Source organism: Zingiber officinale, chromosome 5B (genome assembly GCF_018446385.1).
Source record: "Zingiber officinale cultivar Zhangliang chromosome 5B, Zo_v1.1, whole genome shotgun sequence".
Taxonomy (NCBI): domain Eukaryota; kingdom Viridiplantae; phylum Streptophyta; class Magnoliopsida; order Zingiberales; family Zingiberaceae; genus Zingiber; species Zingiber officinale.
In genome coordinates, this window is record NC_055995.1 from 80115860 (window position 1) to 80130412 (window position 14553).

Consider the following 14553-nt stretch of genomic DNA (forward strand, 5'->3'; position numbering starts at 1 on the left):
GCTAAGTTAAGGTGTAACAATCTTCTTAGCAACTATCGCTCAGTGTGCTTGTTGTCGTACGAACCATTTTCTCTAAGTATGGATTGAATGTTCTCATATGGTATATGTGGCCAAACTCTCTAATAGTCTATATGACTTATTAAGTCTTTGTGACTTACCTGAATGAACAAGTCTTAGTGACTTACCTTGGAATGGGGAGAGTGGGGATGTGGGAACATGACCCTCGTTCCCCACTACTCATAATGGAAAAGTCCATTATGCCCCTGGTTTATTTCCCTATATAAAGGGGGTGCGTCCAAGGATCATTTGTGGGTTGGAGACGAGAGTAAGCGAAGAGAATATTCAAGGCGGTGGGATTTAATTTGTGGAATTGCGGAGGGCTTTCCGATCCTGTGATCGCTCTTCCGACAATGAGTTTCGCCATTACCGATTGCGAATCTACGGGAGATCGTTATAAATTTTTACCACTTTAATTTTATTCGTCTTTCATGCATTTATAATTATCTACACTACTTGCACATCACTTAGAATATAATGTTTTGTTTGAACAAATGGATAGATATTCTGATGAACCAGTGATTATCTAAATTTACTGATTGTACTCCTAAGTTTAATCTTACCTTTTTGTCATATTTTATCTATACAGTTATGACTTTGCTAAAATGGAAAGTTGTAGAGATTGAGCTTCTAGTGGCTCATGGAGATGTATTTTGTAATTGTAAATGTAAAATGAGGAAATTTAATATGATCAGCTGAAGGCTCCCAATACACAATTATTAAAAAGTAATAAAAAAAAGTCTTTTTAGTTTATGCACATCAGATTTATCATCAATCCTGAATCCCACTACACAATCATAAAAAAGATAATAAAAAAAGATATTTTTCTCAGCTAATGTACATCAGATATCAAATTCATCACCCAACAAAATTTGATTCAGGTCTTCGCTGCCAAAAGCATCACTTGCTTGTCCAAGCTGCACCCAAGGAGAGAGGAAGTCACTCCATTCGTTTTCTTCATCAAGCTGAACCAACGGGGCAAGATGTTGTTGGGTGCAGAATGTCTGGTTTTCATCACACGGAGAAGGAGACAGCTGCATCCAAGGAGAGAGGAAGTTGCTGCCTTCATTTTCTTCCTCGAGCGGAACCAACGGGGCAAGAAGCTGCAGGGTGCAGAAAGTCTGGTCCTCATCACAGGAAGAAGGAGACAGCTGCACGGAAGCAGAGAGGAGGTTACTGCGTTCATTTCCTTCCTGAACCAACGAGGCAAGAAGCTGGGCGTAGAACGCCTGGTCCTCATCACAAGAAGAAGGAGACGGTTCCAGAAACATTGGCAGCTGCCAATTACACACCCTCTTCGCCGGTGGCTGTTCAGTGCATTCAGAAAACAGAGCGGCCTCATGCGGCTGCGATCTCTTGGGCGGCGGCTGTGCAGTGCATTCAGGAAACAGAGCAGATGGAAAGTTAGCGGCCTCGTACGATCTCTTGGGCGGCGTCTGTGTAGTGCATTCAGGAGACAGAGCGGACTCATGCGGTCGCGTCGTCGGAATGTCAGCGGCCGATCGCTTCTTCATCTTGCCCGCCCGGTTCTTGATATGACAGAGTACTTGGGTCTGGAAGACGCCGGCGACGGAGACAAGTTCGTATTCGTGCATGATCCAACCTGAATATTTGCTCTTGCCGTCGTTGAAAGACAAGCTGCTCTTGCAACCCACGGCGATCTCCCGTCCTTCGGCATCTAGCGTGGTCACAGATTCTTCTTTCTTACTGTACAGGGTCCAAGTCCCTGTTCCAGCCCTTCGATCCACCCTGGTTCCGACAGCGTTCTTGCGCTTTCTCATGGCGAAAAAGTAACCTTCTTGGTCGCCATTCCTCAAAAGATTCCACGGTTCGGTGCCGTAGACGTCGGCTTCGACGACCGCCGTGGACGGCACCGGCTTTCCAGCTACTCTATTAGCCAGATAATCGACAATGAGCTCTTTATCTGTGGGGAGGAAACGGTAGCCGATCGGAATCGCCGTCGCCGTTCCGCCCGTCGTCGTCGCCATTCCGAATTTCCGATCGTTGTGTCGTCGTCTGGTCGGAGTGCCGCTTTCAGTGTAATAAATATGGTTCGGGTCCGGGCCAGGTTAAGTATCCGTTGACCCGGTCGAAGGACGAAACCCTATAAGTAAACTCGAGATCGCGGCGGAGGATCAGTTCGGCCAGCAGGCGGCGCCGGTCGAATACCAGGAGGTGGGGGTGAAGCTATTCCACTTGCTTTCCAAATTGAACCCGGCCGCCGAGGAGTTTTTCTCTCTCTCTCTTCACTTCCATGGGACGGCGAAAAAGCGGCGGCACCAAAGCTGAAGCTGACGGCCAGAAGATCCATGGCCTCGCCCTGGGCACCGCCTGCGTCGAGGGAGACAGAATGGGGGTGGACGGCGAGGAGATGGAGGAGAAGGCCGAGAGCTCCAAACTCGACTACTTCGTTCCTATCCCCACTCAGTACCGCTCATTCTCTCCTACCAGATTCTTGCCTTAATTATTAAGGCTCAATGCTGAAAAAAAGGGGTTTTTTTCCCCTTATTTTTTTTATATACTTTATAACTTTTACGAATCTATCAAATATTTTTAAAAATAACTAAACCTACTGTATAACCTTGACGTTGTATCAAAAGATCATTTGAATTATTATTGGGGAAGCTAGAACAAATACCTTATAGTTTTTTTTTTTGTCTAATTGGAAATTTTTAATTTTGTTTTTGTGATAATTTAAGCATGGACAAGTTAACTATGGGAACTGACTCCTTATTTTGTCTTTCTATTTGCAGTTATCCATGAAATTAGTTATTCATTTCTGATTCATGAGCTACTACAGGTTGCCATCATCATGTATGTGATATTGTAATGTTTCTATTTAGTGAAATTCTTTATATTTTTGATTTTTTGAAATTTAACTTATATTTAAGTAGGCAAACAGTTTCTTTGTTTGTTTCTGATCCTTTGTGTTTAGCAATCACTTGGAGATAAAATGAAAGAGAGACAATAATACTGGTCAATATTATCTTCTTTCTCTTGTTATGATTCTCTGCATTTTTTTCCTCATTTTCTTTTTCCTAACAATAGACATCAACTGCCAGTTATAGTGATTTACTAGTGGCTGCTGAATATTATTTGATTGGTTTGGAAATCATAACGATCTTATCATGCATAGAAGGGTTATTACAAGCTAATAATAGACCTTATTAGACATAACAAACAGTCAAGGGATGCGGCACATTTGAGAAACGTAAGATTAAATGTATAGGATAGAGCCTCAATAAGTTTTGATCTACCTGTGTCTTTTCCTGATTTGCCAAATATTTTAGTGAACTTCTATTTTGTATAACTTGTCTCCTATGCTAAGTAGGTTTCTCAGAAGCGCTTGAATGGTTTTTTTTATTGTTTATGCAAATTTAAGCATTATTATTGACAAAAAAAAGTTCTGTTATTTCTTTGGGATATTTATTAGTCTAAACTAAATGTTGTAAGGGATGCATCTGTCTGACCTGAGCTTCTTGGTGTGCGTCATAGAAGTATACTTAGTCCACTGTTATAAGCTTAAATTTCTGGGCATCATTGTTAATAGTAGGATTTTCATCGCTTTTGATTATCTGTTGTTATTTACTTTCGCTTTCTTTTATTCTCTTTTGAAATCATTTATCTTTGTTTTTTTTATGCATTGGATTCCCTTAACTTTCTTGTCCGGAAAGAAATGTTAAAGGATGTTGTTAGGACAAAAACATATCAGAATGTTATTTATCAGAATACGTTTCTCTATTCAAGAACAAGGTTGTCCTCGATGTGGGTGCAAGAACAAGAATTTTGTCTCTGTTTTGTGCTAGAGCAGGGGCAAAACATGTATATGCATTAAGCCATTTTCTGAATTACCTTCTCTGGAATGAATTAGGTCCACAAATAGCTGGAAATCATATCATATATATGAAATGAGCTATCGAGTAATGGGAAAATGGCAGCTATTCCCTAACTAGTTCTTAGAGCATCTTGAAAGGTTTTCTAGACCTCCATGTCACTAGATCAATCATGCTGCTCAACACAGAATATACAGAGAGTAATCACAAGTATAGACTTTCTGACTGTGAAATTTTAAGTATCCACCTTTTTCTTCGTGTGCCCTTCCATGAACCAAGTTAGCTAGTTCCTACTTGCATAGCATAGCACTTTAGAATACAATGTTTTGTTTGGCACATGAAACAACAACAAATGTTTCGTTCATGTACTTATTAGTTTTTCTTCTTATGTTTTATTATTCCCCTGATTAGATTGGTGTTATTGTGTTAAATCTGATGTGCAGGTGGATGCTCTCAAATGGCTGACATGGCAAAAGAAATACTTTGAACAAATGGATATTCTGATGGTGACCAGTGATTATCTATATTTGATGATTGCACTCCTAAGTTCCATCTTACTTATTCATCATATTTTATCTATACAGTTATAACTGTGCTAAAAGGGAAAGTTGAAGACATTGAGCTTCCAGTGGCTCATGTAGATGTTATCATCTCTGAATGGATGGGCTATTTCCTGTTGTTTGAGAACATGCTAAACACAGTTCTTTATGCACGCGATAAATGGCTTGTAAGTGATATTCTAGTCTGTTTCTTTTTCCAAACATCAAATTTGCATTCTTTTTTCATTGCCATGATCGTACCTACTTAGTTCTTTATATGGTGCTTGGTTATGTTTACTATTCAGTATACTTGCTCTTAAATCTGATTAAAAATTTGATGGTCTATAGTCTGTATAGGCTAAACATAATGACAGTATCAAATTTTCATCTTAATTCTTAATCTTCAGTTTATTTTAGGGGTAATTGTTTTTTGAAAAAATTGTCAAAGCAGGTATGCTTCTTTGTGCGTACAACTAGCATAATAATCTCCTTTGATGTCCTCCAATGATACACCAAAATTCATGTGCAACTTGTAAAAGGAAAAATATAATGATCAATGAAACACATATCACATCACTGTCTCAAAGTGCCAATTGGTATCAGTTGGCATGACTGAAACTTATTATTTCAACAATTGACTATTATTTATATTGTTAGGCATTGGTAAATGCCACAAAACTAATCTTGCCGACATAGTTTTACTGGCATCAATTGAGATAGGCTTGTGGATAGTATCCAAACTTGACTGAGATAGGAATATTCTCAACAACAGCAAAGAGGACCAATTAAACCATGGCAAGGGAAACTCAAATTAATTTATATCGTGTATTTGTGCTGGTTTCATTCGACTCGTGCCAATCTTATTCAACTGCTCATGGTTCATTTAGAGATATTTATGGACATGTAGGGACATTAGGTTCGATATTGGATTTCCTAGGAGCATTAAGTAATCTGGATTTGGAAAATTATGGACTAACCTTATTAGAATGTTGTAAGAATCAACACTCTTCTCTGTCGCACAATATTCATTGTGGTATTAGGAAAAAACAATTATTAATCAAGATGCTTGCTATACTTTTATAATGTTTTGCTTTAAAAATTTAATTTAATTGGCTCTCTAATTTTTATAGGTTTATATTTGGAGATGTAAACAAAGTAACTAACAAATTAAAACTCACGAGTTGATCTTGGGCTGAACTTTAGGATTGAATGACTTGCATCCCGTGACATGATAATTCAAAGAACACATACAAAATATCTCCCCAAAACTGCTTGTTTGCAAAATTTATAATGAATCTTTTCATTAAAAAACCAACATGTAACATGAGTCAAGGCTGCCCTGCTCTAGAATATTAAGTTTAATTAAAAAAAATAACAATTAATGAAAAATTCACAATAAGTCTAACAGTAGATTATTTGTAAAATTACAGAAACAACAAAATGTACTCTCTTTTTTCATTTCTTAAACAGAAGAACCACAAGTAATTATGTCACAGAATAGATACTCAAATATCTAAATTGAATATTCATTAATACTCGAAAGGAACAACCCAATATAACACTTCTTTACTAAATATCACATCTTATAGCTCTTACCATAACACAATGTCTCATAAAATTCAAGGTACATTAAAATGCAAAAATTATGAACTAAATATGTAAGACAATGCGATAATCTCAAGATCCACATTGAACCTTGCCCTTACTCTCTATACATCAATCATAAGAGCACATCTCTTAATTGAACTAACCCTTCTCTCTATTTGACTTGAGAATTAACCCTTATCCTTACATGGCCAAAACTTCATTCAATCACCAACATTGAATCAAACCTCCATCCAATGAAAATCAAAACCCACCTAATAATAAAGGCCAGCAAATAGTCAAGATTCAAGGGATGCGTTTATATATTAACTCAAATATTGATAATTGAATTCAAAACATAACACATAGCTCACAATAAGTCTCTGAATAATCAAATAATAAATAAAAACAAGTCTAGGGCACAAAAGTGATGCATATATTTTTAGTTTGGTAGCTTAACATGCATTAGGCCAAAAAATAGTATTCTTTTGAAGATTTGAAGACAGTTTTTTGAACCAAGAACCATCTTTTGTACCAATATTGATTTTTTTATTCAACTCAGCTCAATAGTTTTGAATGCTTGGGGTGGTGGTGAGATTAAGTCATGCCATGTTAGGCTAAAAATTGAAAAATAAAATATATAAAATATTATTAGATCGAGTAATTTATGAAATAAAAACTAAGATAGGATAGACTGAGGATTGGCCAATGTTAGGTAGGGTACTTGTTATATGGACTAAATATGATATGTTTTATATATATTGACCTACCACAATGTAATATCTTACACCAACCATTAAAGCAGATATTATTTGGTAAAGCTTATGAACTGCAAGAGATAAATGACATGTATTATGAATTTTAATGAGAGAATCATTATAAGAGCGCCTTTGTTATTGTACAAATGTTTGTTTAGGATCAATATTCCTCATCCAATAATTTGAAAAGATGTACAATCTTTGATAATTTTGTAATCTAGAACCACCAGAGCTGTAGAGGTTAGGAGAGGGACAACTAGACAAGAGAGAAGAGAGGATAAATCCAAAGTAGAATAACCCCTTATGATCGAAATAGAATACCGAGTATGGTGACATAACTGGAACTAGCCATTGATTTGCCAAAGGAGGAAAACACCAAGGACTTTGCTTGTCATCAGGAACCATTGGCAGTGAAGAAGGAATAACAGGTTTTGCGCAACTTTTGAAACTCGAACTTGTGTACTCATTTTTGATCCATCCTCATATGCTGGGACCACTGGGACTCCATCAATGCCATCCTCTATTGGCTGCTCCAAATTATGTTTTGCCTTATGAAGATCATCTCGTCCCCTTAATTCCACTGGCTGTGAATTAGCATTGCACTGAGGTAGTTTGATATTATTTGGAGTTTTTACTGAGGGTTTGTTTAAGTAAGTATTCCCTTCAAGAAGTAACTGAGGTGACACAGCTATCAACTTCTGAACCTGTTTCAGTAGAATGTTATGGACAGTGCAAGAAGATAGAGAGCCAATGAACATAATTAGCTGAGCTGAGCTGTTGAAACTAACCTCTATCAATCTGTGAAGCTCAAACACTTGACGAAGTAAACAATGATTTCATATTTATGAATGTGGGCTAATGTGAAGTCGGAATGTTTGTAATCCATGCTTGTACCTGTTCACATCAATTTTCTCGCAAGCTTAACAAGGCATTTAATCTGTTTTGTAGAGGCCCAAGATCAAAGGTTACACACTGGAAACAAATTGTTCTTTATCTTGATGAAGTTCTAACGATTTGCGAGGATGAAGTAATTTAAGGGAGCATAACTGTAGAGTAAGAAGAATCCACGGGACAATCAACTACTCATTAAATGGGAAACATTGTCAAGTTTTGATAGTTTTTGCTGACCAAGTAAACTATGATTCATGTGAACTCCCGTGCTTCGAAGTTGGAATTGTTGTGTTAAACCATTCTGTAGTAGTTCATAATATTTTAGGAAATTATATCAACCTTTTGATTAAGATAAGAGAGATATTAGAGATATTAATTGATGTAACTTTATTTGATGCTTCTTGTCATAGGATAGTTGTATCATGTATGTGATTGCTGAATTCGGTTTGCTTAAAATGGTGTATGAATGACTGCTTTAGATTAACCTTCTTTGTTGCCATAATATGACACCAACTCTAATGCTCTGGCAAAAAGAGAATGAACTAATGCTCACTCGTGTGCAAGAATATTTCATCCTCCAGTGCCTTTCAAATTGAGAATGCAAGTAAATATCTCATCTCAAATGTTCTGGTTAAAAGTTCTTGGAAGAGACTCGTTGTTGTATATGGACTCAAATTTTTGGTCTCTTTCATTATTGTTGCCATGAAGAGCTTATTTGTGCAATTGATCGAGATTGTTAGGTTTGAGTTTCCAAATGACCTTGCTAGCCTAGTCACAATGCAATTGACTTCGATTGACACAGTGGAAGAAAATGGAGCTTGTTACAGATCAATCACCCTTCAGGGAGTGTTAAAGGCAAATAACAACTCAATCAAGAATGTTGATGACAAACCAAACCAAACTAGCAATCATTCCATCCTCCACAACTTTACTTTTCCACACTAAAACAACACAACACCTGAATGTGAAACTAGATGAGAATTATCTTGCAAATGGACGAGATTGTCCTGGTGTGTCTCCTCCAATTTCAAATGAACTGATCTGGCTTGTGTTAATATCTTCACTGTGTTTGAATTTACTATTTAGGCGACCAAATTCGAGTTCCAAGCTATCCTTCAGCTCAAGTATAACCTTAGTCATTGTTGGTCTCCGGCTTCCTGATGCTTGAGTGCACTGTTCTGCCAGCTCTTCGACCTTCCAAGCAGAATTGGCATCGAATTGTCCTCCAAATCTTGGATCCATAATGGCATCTATAGGCACATTGACAAGCGTTGAAGTCACTCGTTGCATTATATGAGGCTTTCTTGAGCTGGGTACAAGAGGAATTTGACCCGTTAAAAGTTCAAAAAGAAGCACCCCGAAACTAAATACATCGCTCTTGACAGTGAGCTGCAAAGTGTTATGGTACCTAAACAGAGGATAGCAAGGAAATTAAATGAGCACTTTTTCATGCTATCATAATTCATGAGCCAAAAAGCATCTCTATAAACTTCAATGGAGTATGGAAGGTGTACAATAAGCAATTTGCATCTTATAGAGAAGCTATGATAGGAAATGAAAACTGATCAAGATAAGCAAGAGGTTTTACTAAGCCAAGTAAGTGTAGATTGGAAAGATGGTTCACTCAAAGACTGTGGTGGATGACATCAGTATGCTTTGGGTGAAGCAGATATTATCAGAAGCTTATTTTAGGCTGGGCAAAGAAGTATGCAAACGTAAAAATCATGACTATGTACAGTTTTGTTCTTCTGAATAAATATTATATATTACATTGACATTGTTTCACAAGCAACACAGAACTACGGAATTCAAACTCACTACAAAATTTGGCACAAACTAGCCAGGACCAAGCTTAGCAGACTGGTGACTATAATTGGGGTAACCAATATCAGGCATATGGGAATGTTGACGTTGTGAAGCCTGAGAAGACAACTATTAGTAAAATAATTCCAGAAAAGCAATGACGCACAACATTTATGGATGTAAGTAGATAATCAATTATCTTTTCTGATAATTTTGATCAAATAATTAATTTATTCACAAGAATGACATGAAAAATAAGGTGAAATAAATGGTTATGGAAACTATTCTGCTATCTGAATAGCTAACTGCCAAAAATGGTATAATAGTAATTCAAATAACGGAAGACAATCATGGATAGATCTCCAGTATCAATAGACAGCATTCAGGACATAATGTTGTAAGATATATTGACTAATCACTTACCCTAAAAGTATTGTTAACACTTCTTCTTTTTCATGTGTGAGTGAGGTAGTTGACTTGATTGACTCAAAGCCAACATATGAATTGATTAAATTCCTTTTTTGTACACTCCCCTTTCATGTGTGGGTGGGATACTTGATTTAGATTTTTCTTAGAGATTTGGACCCATCAACATTTTTTCTGATACCATGTTAAATTAATTAGCTAACTACTTATCCTAAAGCTCAAATTATCAAACAAGGGATCAATTTTTAAATTTATATTGGAAACCATTATGGCATCTATTTTTATTTTTTTACTTTGTTGGAAGGAACAAACTTTGTATTAAAATAATTTGTTCTTTTTGACTCTTGGTTTACCAACCTTAATGGATTATATGTTTTACCATGCAATGACAATTCAACAAAATTAAACAAGAGACTTGAAAACATACTCAGGATCAATATATCCAGGTGTTCCGACCACATTTGTAGACACATTAGTCTCATCATCACCTTTATAAGCCTTGGACAATCCAAAGTCTGCTATCTTTGCCTCTAGATCTAGTCCCAAGAGAATGTTAGATGACTTTATATCTCTATGAATTATTGGTGGGTGGCACTTATGATGCAGATACTCTAGCCCTAGATCATGTTGAACAGAGAGTTAGCTGTTGGATGAAAGCTATTGTGCTAAGTCAGTGAGACATGCATAGTGCTTTCAGCTAAACCTTCTGCAGCTCCAATAGCAATTTCGAGTCGTCCTCTCCAAGACAAGATTCTACCAGCTTTACCTGTAATGGTCATTTGATGCAATAGAAATGCCTAAGCAACCATTCAGGAGAATCAATGAGAATAACTAGCATATGATCAATCTTATGTTTTACCGTACCTATCTAAGCCTAATCAAGTATAATATAGGTATAGTAGTTTGTCTATGGTCTACCTAGATTCTAGTGACTAAACAAGAAGAATGTAACAGTGATTTTTGATGAGAGAATCAAATATGTGAAAACTTATGAAACAGTTTGCTACCTCTTCTAAAGGCTTATCCTATAGATACCCAAGGAAAGACCTTTATCAAATTTTTGAGATATGTTGGAAGTTTAAATATCAGAACACAACCTAATGTCAAAGCTTAGCTAACAGCTAATAACCACTATGTCAGATGTTTCTCTTTTTTTTTTCTTTATATAACAAAGAAAAGCAAGGAAACCAAAAAATTGATCAACATAATCTACTTGCAAGAATTATTTAGCAGTAATGCCATGGTTGCATAACCTATCAAATGATCATGAGGCTTCCCTGAGCCATATATTCATAAACAAGAGCTAGGCCTTCTCTATCAATGCAGTATCCAATCAATTCAACCAGGTTTTTATGATGAATTCTTGTCAAATTCTGAACCTGCAACACAACACACAAAATAGTATCCAACATGGTCTATGCAATGATGTGATATTAAATAAGAAAACAGATAAAGGACCCAACATTTTAGATGCTATAGAAGTAAATTTGAGAGTTTGAAGAATATGAACTATATGTTGAGCCCCACATGGTCCTCCCTGGACAATTTTAAGCTCAAGGAAGCATGCGATCTTAATTACCAAGTACACTAGATGCATAAATTTCATCAGATCATCCATGCTCCAAGACATCTGATCTTTTAAAGATTTGGAAAGCTTAATTAGTTACCTCAGCAACAAATTGCCTTTCCCCTTGCAGTGATGATTGAGAATTCAACTTGACAGCTACTTGCTTTCCATTTTCCAAACAACCATGAAGCACAACTCCAAATCCCCCTTTCCCAATTTTCCTAGCAAAATTGTTAGTTATGCCAATCAACTGTGTGTATGAAAATCTCATTATATGAGGGTTTGCTGTCAGAGGATGAGGCTGTGGAGGATGAGGTGTATCATATAGACTATTTTTTTCCTCAAGATGTCTTTTGCCTGGATTAGGGACTGAACCTGTATTGCCAACCAAGAGATAATGGTTACACCATATGAAAGCCTATGGATCTTGGAAAGGAATTAAAATTGAAATTAAAGCATGTCACCCAGATTTACCTACCTGGATGACGTTTCCAAATGCACCACCAAACAAATACCACAGCCATTATTAGCACAAAGCACCCACCAATTACTGATATCACAATGATAATGGTCTTATTATTGGGGGAAGGAGGTGGGCTTGGAGGAGCATTATCAAATCTGACACCAAGCAATTTAAGCAGCAATGATCAGATTCAGAAACCAATTGAAGGAATACTCATTTATCAGCACTTAATATCATATGGTAGATAACAAACAAGAATACTAAGTAGTCCCCTTCTCACGTTTGTTTGATTTAAAGAGGGCTAGGCTATTTCTTCAAGCACGAATCTTACAGATGATTTGTGCACACATCTCAAAATCCCTAGGTGCTACCAAATAGTTATCTAGGTGCCATCCAATGATAATCAAGGTGCCACTAAAATGTAAACAGTTTGGTATTCTAAATTGGTGGGACCTTCCAAGATAAATTCATTTTTTTTTTCATTTGGAATTAGCGACACCTTGATAACTATTTGATGGCGCTATGATGGCTATTTAGTGGCACGTAGAATCCTAGAAAATCATTTAGGGACATTTAGATAACTATTTAGTCGCACATAGGGGTTGTAAAGATATGCTCAAATTTTCAGCGTTCTAAATTGGTGGCACCTTGATAGCTATTTGGTAGTTCCTTGATAACTATTTGGTGGCACCGTGGCACCTAAATAACCATTTAGTAGGATCTAGAGTTTTTTAAGTTGCATTGAGATTTTGCATGAATATGCAAACAAATGTGAAGGGGGGCTGCAGAAGTCCCATCCATTGATAACCTATTAAGCAACATGATTGGATTATGCACAAGGCTTTTAAAGCCTACAAAGAGACAAGACACCCTTTCTTACAGCTACTTTTGCGAATCAGAAATTTACATAGTTTCACTGTGAAATTGTGAATCATCCCCAAAACAAAAGCAGTATTCCTTTCCTACTCGAAAAACTAGCATTGTTCATGTGTTGATATTTGTTCCATCAACATAACATCCTTAAAAGAACTGAAAATTTTGAAGGAAAACTAGATTAAAAAAGAAGGATACTTTTCCAGGAAAAGATAGGTCCAAAAAGTGTGGGTCCAGATGAAAGGGCACTTAATTAGTTTGCTTGCAATAGTTTGCTTTATCGGCTTTTTATTTGGAGGGATGGAGGGGGAGGGGGAGGGTGAGGGGAGAGGTGAAAAAATTGAAGGTATAGGAAAGTGGAGGGCAGAGAGAGCAAGAAACAGGATTCCTCGATCTTGTTTATTTTGACTGAAAGAAGTCAACAAATATGAAAAAAATTAAAACAAAAATTGATTGATCAATTGATTGCCCGTCTTTGGACCGGTGGCAATCCAATTGACCATGAGATTCCTGAATTGATGTTTGGTCAACAATTTGGGACCTGCTGGAAATAGGCCTTCCCATCGGATTGACGAGCTATATTGTCCTCTCTCTCATCTTGTTTCCCTGATTTGAGAAGAATGGACAAAGTGAAGGTTTGTAGTTTTTGATTCTTTCCCTCCAAATAAACATAGTTTAAAATATTTTTCTTCTCTCTTTCCTTCCTACCATCGCCCCTGTGCCCCTTCACCCAATTGCATAGGGCCTAAGCATTACATGTATTGGTATGAAAGAGGATTGGATCAATCTATACTCTTTTTGCTTCAGTGTTCCAAAGTTACAATTATATCAAGGCTATGATGATATTAAAGATACTATTTTTATGGTATAACGAACTGTCCTAGTAGCTTGGTACACATTGGAAAAGTTATCTATACCAGGAATGATGAAAAACATCAAATATACCTCTTCCTCCTCACCGAGTCATGTTTGTACCAATTACTAGGGTGAACTATATGTATTTTATCAGTTAGCTTTATGCAACGGATACCACTAACAAAATCCAAATCAACTAAAATCATATTTTATGACACCAATTAAAGTTTTCTTTGATCTCTCACTACTCTTGACACCTTCACTTCTAACAATAGAGTTTATTTGCCACCTTTGAATATTTCCATATTATCTAAAAAAAACTATATACCTCTCTTTTATATCAATTGGAACTACATCTAACTGTTGTAAATTATCATCCTTTCTAGTACTTCATTCATCAATCTTTATACATATTAATTACTAATTTACTACTAAATGACTCAATATCCCAATCCATAAAGTGCAATGAATTGCACTACAAACTTAATTTTTTTCCTTTTAGCCTAAGAGACATGCCTCACACAAGACCCCTATAGCTTCTCTCCAAGAGGATAGTAAAAATAACTTGACCAGCAACTCTGATAAAGATTATTTTATAAATATATTTATCAACAACCATTCATAATCATGTTTTTCATGACCGATCAATTGGGTGTATATCTGACAGCATTCCTTGATCAAACCAACAAATTCAATCAATTTTTGAACATTGTAAAGTTGTGAACTAATAAATTCAATTTCACAACCATTCCAATAAAATAGTGAGAACCTAACTAAGTATTTATTACCCGTGATCACTTGTGGATCTACCTTTTGTAATGCAAGTAAAAAATGTAAAACAGATATGCCCTGACATCCAGAAAAGACTTATCTTGATTTGGGATTCAGTGGTTATGTACCATAT

The 14553-nt window shown here is 36.5% G+C and overlaps 2 protein-coding genes and 1 long non-coding RNA gene across 4 annotated transcripts; 1 reads left to right on the forward strand and 2 right to left on the reverse strand.

Moving 5' to 3' along the window:
• Positions 1-899: 899 nt before the first annotated feature.
• Positions 900-2045, reverse strand: LOC121986769 (NAC domain-containing protein 48-like). Its single transcript, XM_042540709.1, has one exon. It carries the CDS (start codon positions 2043-2045, stop codon positions 900-902), a length of 1146 nt encoding a protein of 381 aa, XP_042396643.1.
• A 5212-nt stretch (positions 2046-7257) lies between these two features.
• Positions 7258-8057, forward strand: LOC121984659. Of its 2 annotated transcripts, none has more exons than XR_006112959.1 (2): positions 7258-7378; positions 7485-8057. It is a non-coding gene; the product is annotated as an uncharacterized LOC121984659 (long non-coding RNA). The 2 variants fall into 2 exon arrangements; XR_006112960.1 differs by having other exon boundaries at positions 7488-8057.
• Positions 8058-8529: 472 nt separating this feature from the next.
• On the reverse strand, positions 8530-13358 carry LOC121986770 (probable LRR receptor-like serine/threonine-protein kinase At1g51820). The gene is made up of 7 exons (XM_042540710.1): positions 13264-13358; positions 11937-12076; positions 11559-11833; positions 10595-10688; positions 10319-10508; positions 8742-9070; positions 8530-8603 (listed from the first exon to the last, which is right to left on the reverse strand). Exons 1-7 carry the CDS (start codon positions 13356-13358, stop codon positions 8530-8532), a joined length of 1197 nt encoding a protein of 398 aa, XP_042396644.1.
• Between the last annotated feature and the right edge of the window lie 1195 nt (positions 13359-14553).

Bases quoted from the DNA above. Each gene is read 5' to 3' on its own strand.
- LOC121986769 (XM_042540709.1), bottom strand. From the start codon at position 2,045: ATGGCGACGACGACGGGCGGAACGGCGACGGCGATTCCGATCGGCTAC.
- LOC121986770 (XM_042540710.1), bottom strand. From the start codon at position 13,358: ATGGGAAGGCCTATTTCCAGCAGGTCCCAAATTGTTGACCAAACATCA. The intron at 12,077-13,263 runs GCAATCAATTGA...GCTTGGTGTCAG, and splicing joins TGCCACCGGTCCAAAGACGG to ATTTGATAATGCTCCTCCAA. The intron at 8,604-8,741 runs GTAAATTCAAAC...GTGTTGTTTTAG, and splicing joins CGAATTTGGTCGCCTAAATA to TGTGGAAAAGTAAAGTTGTG.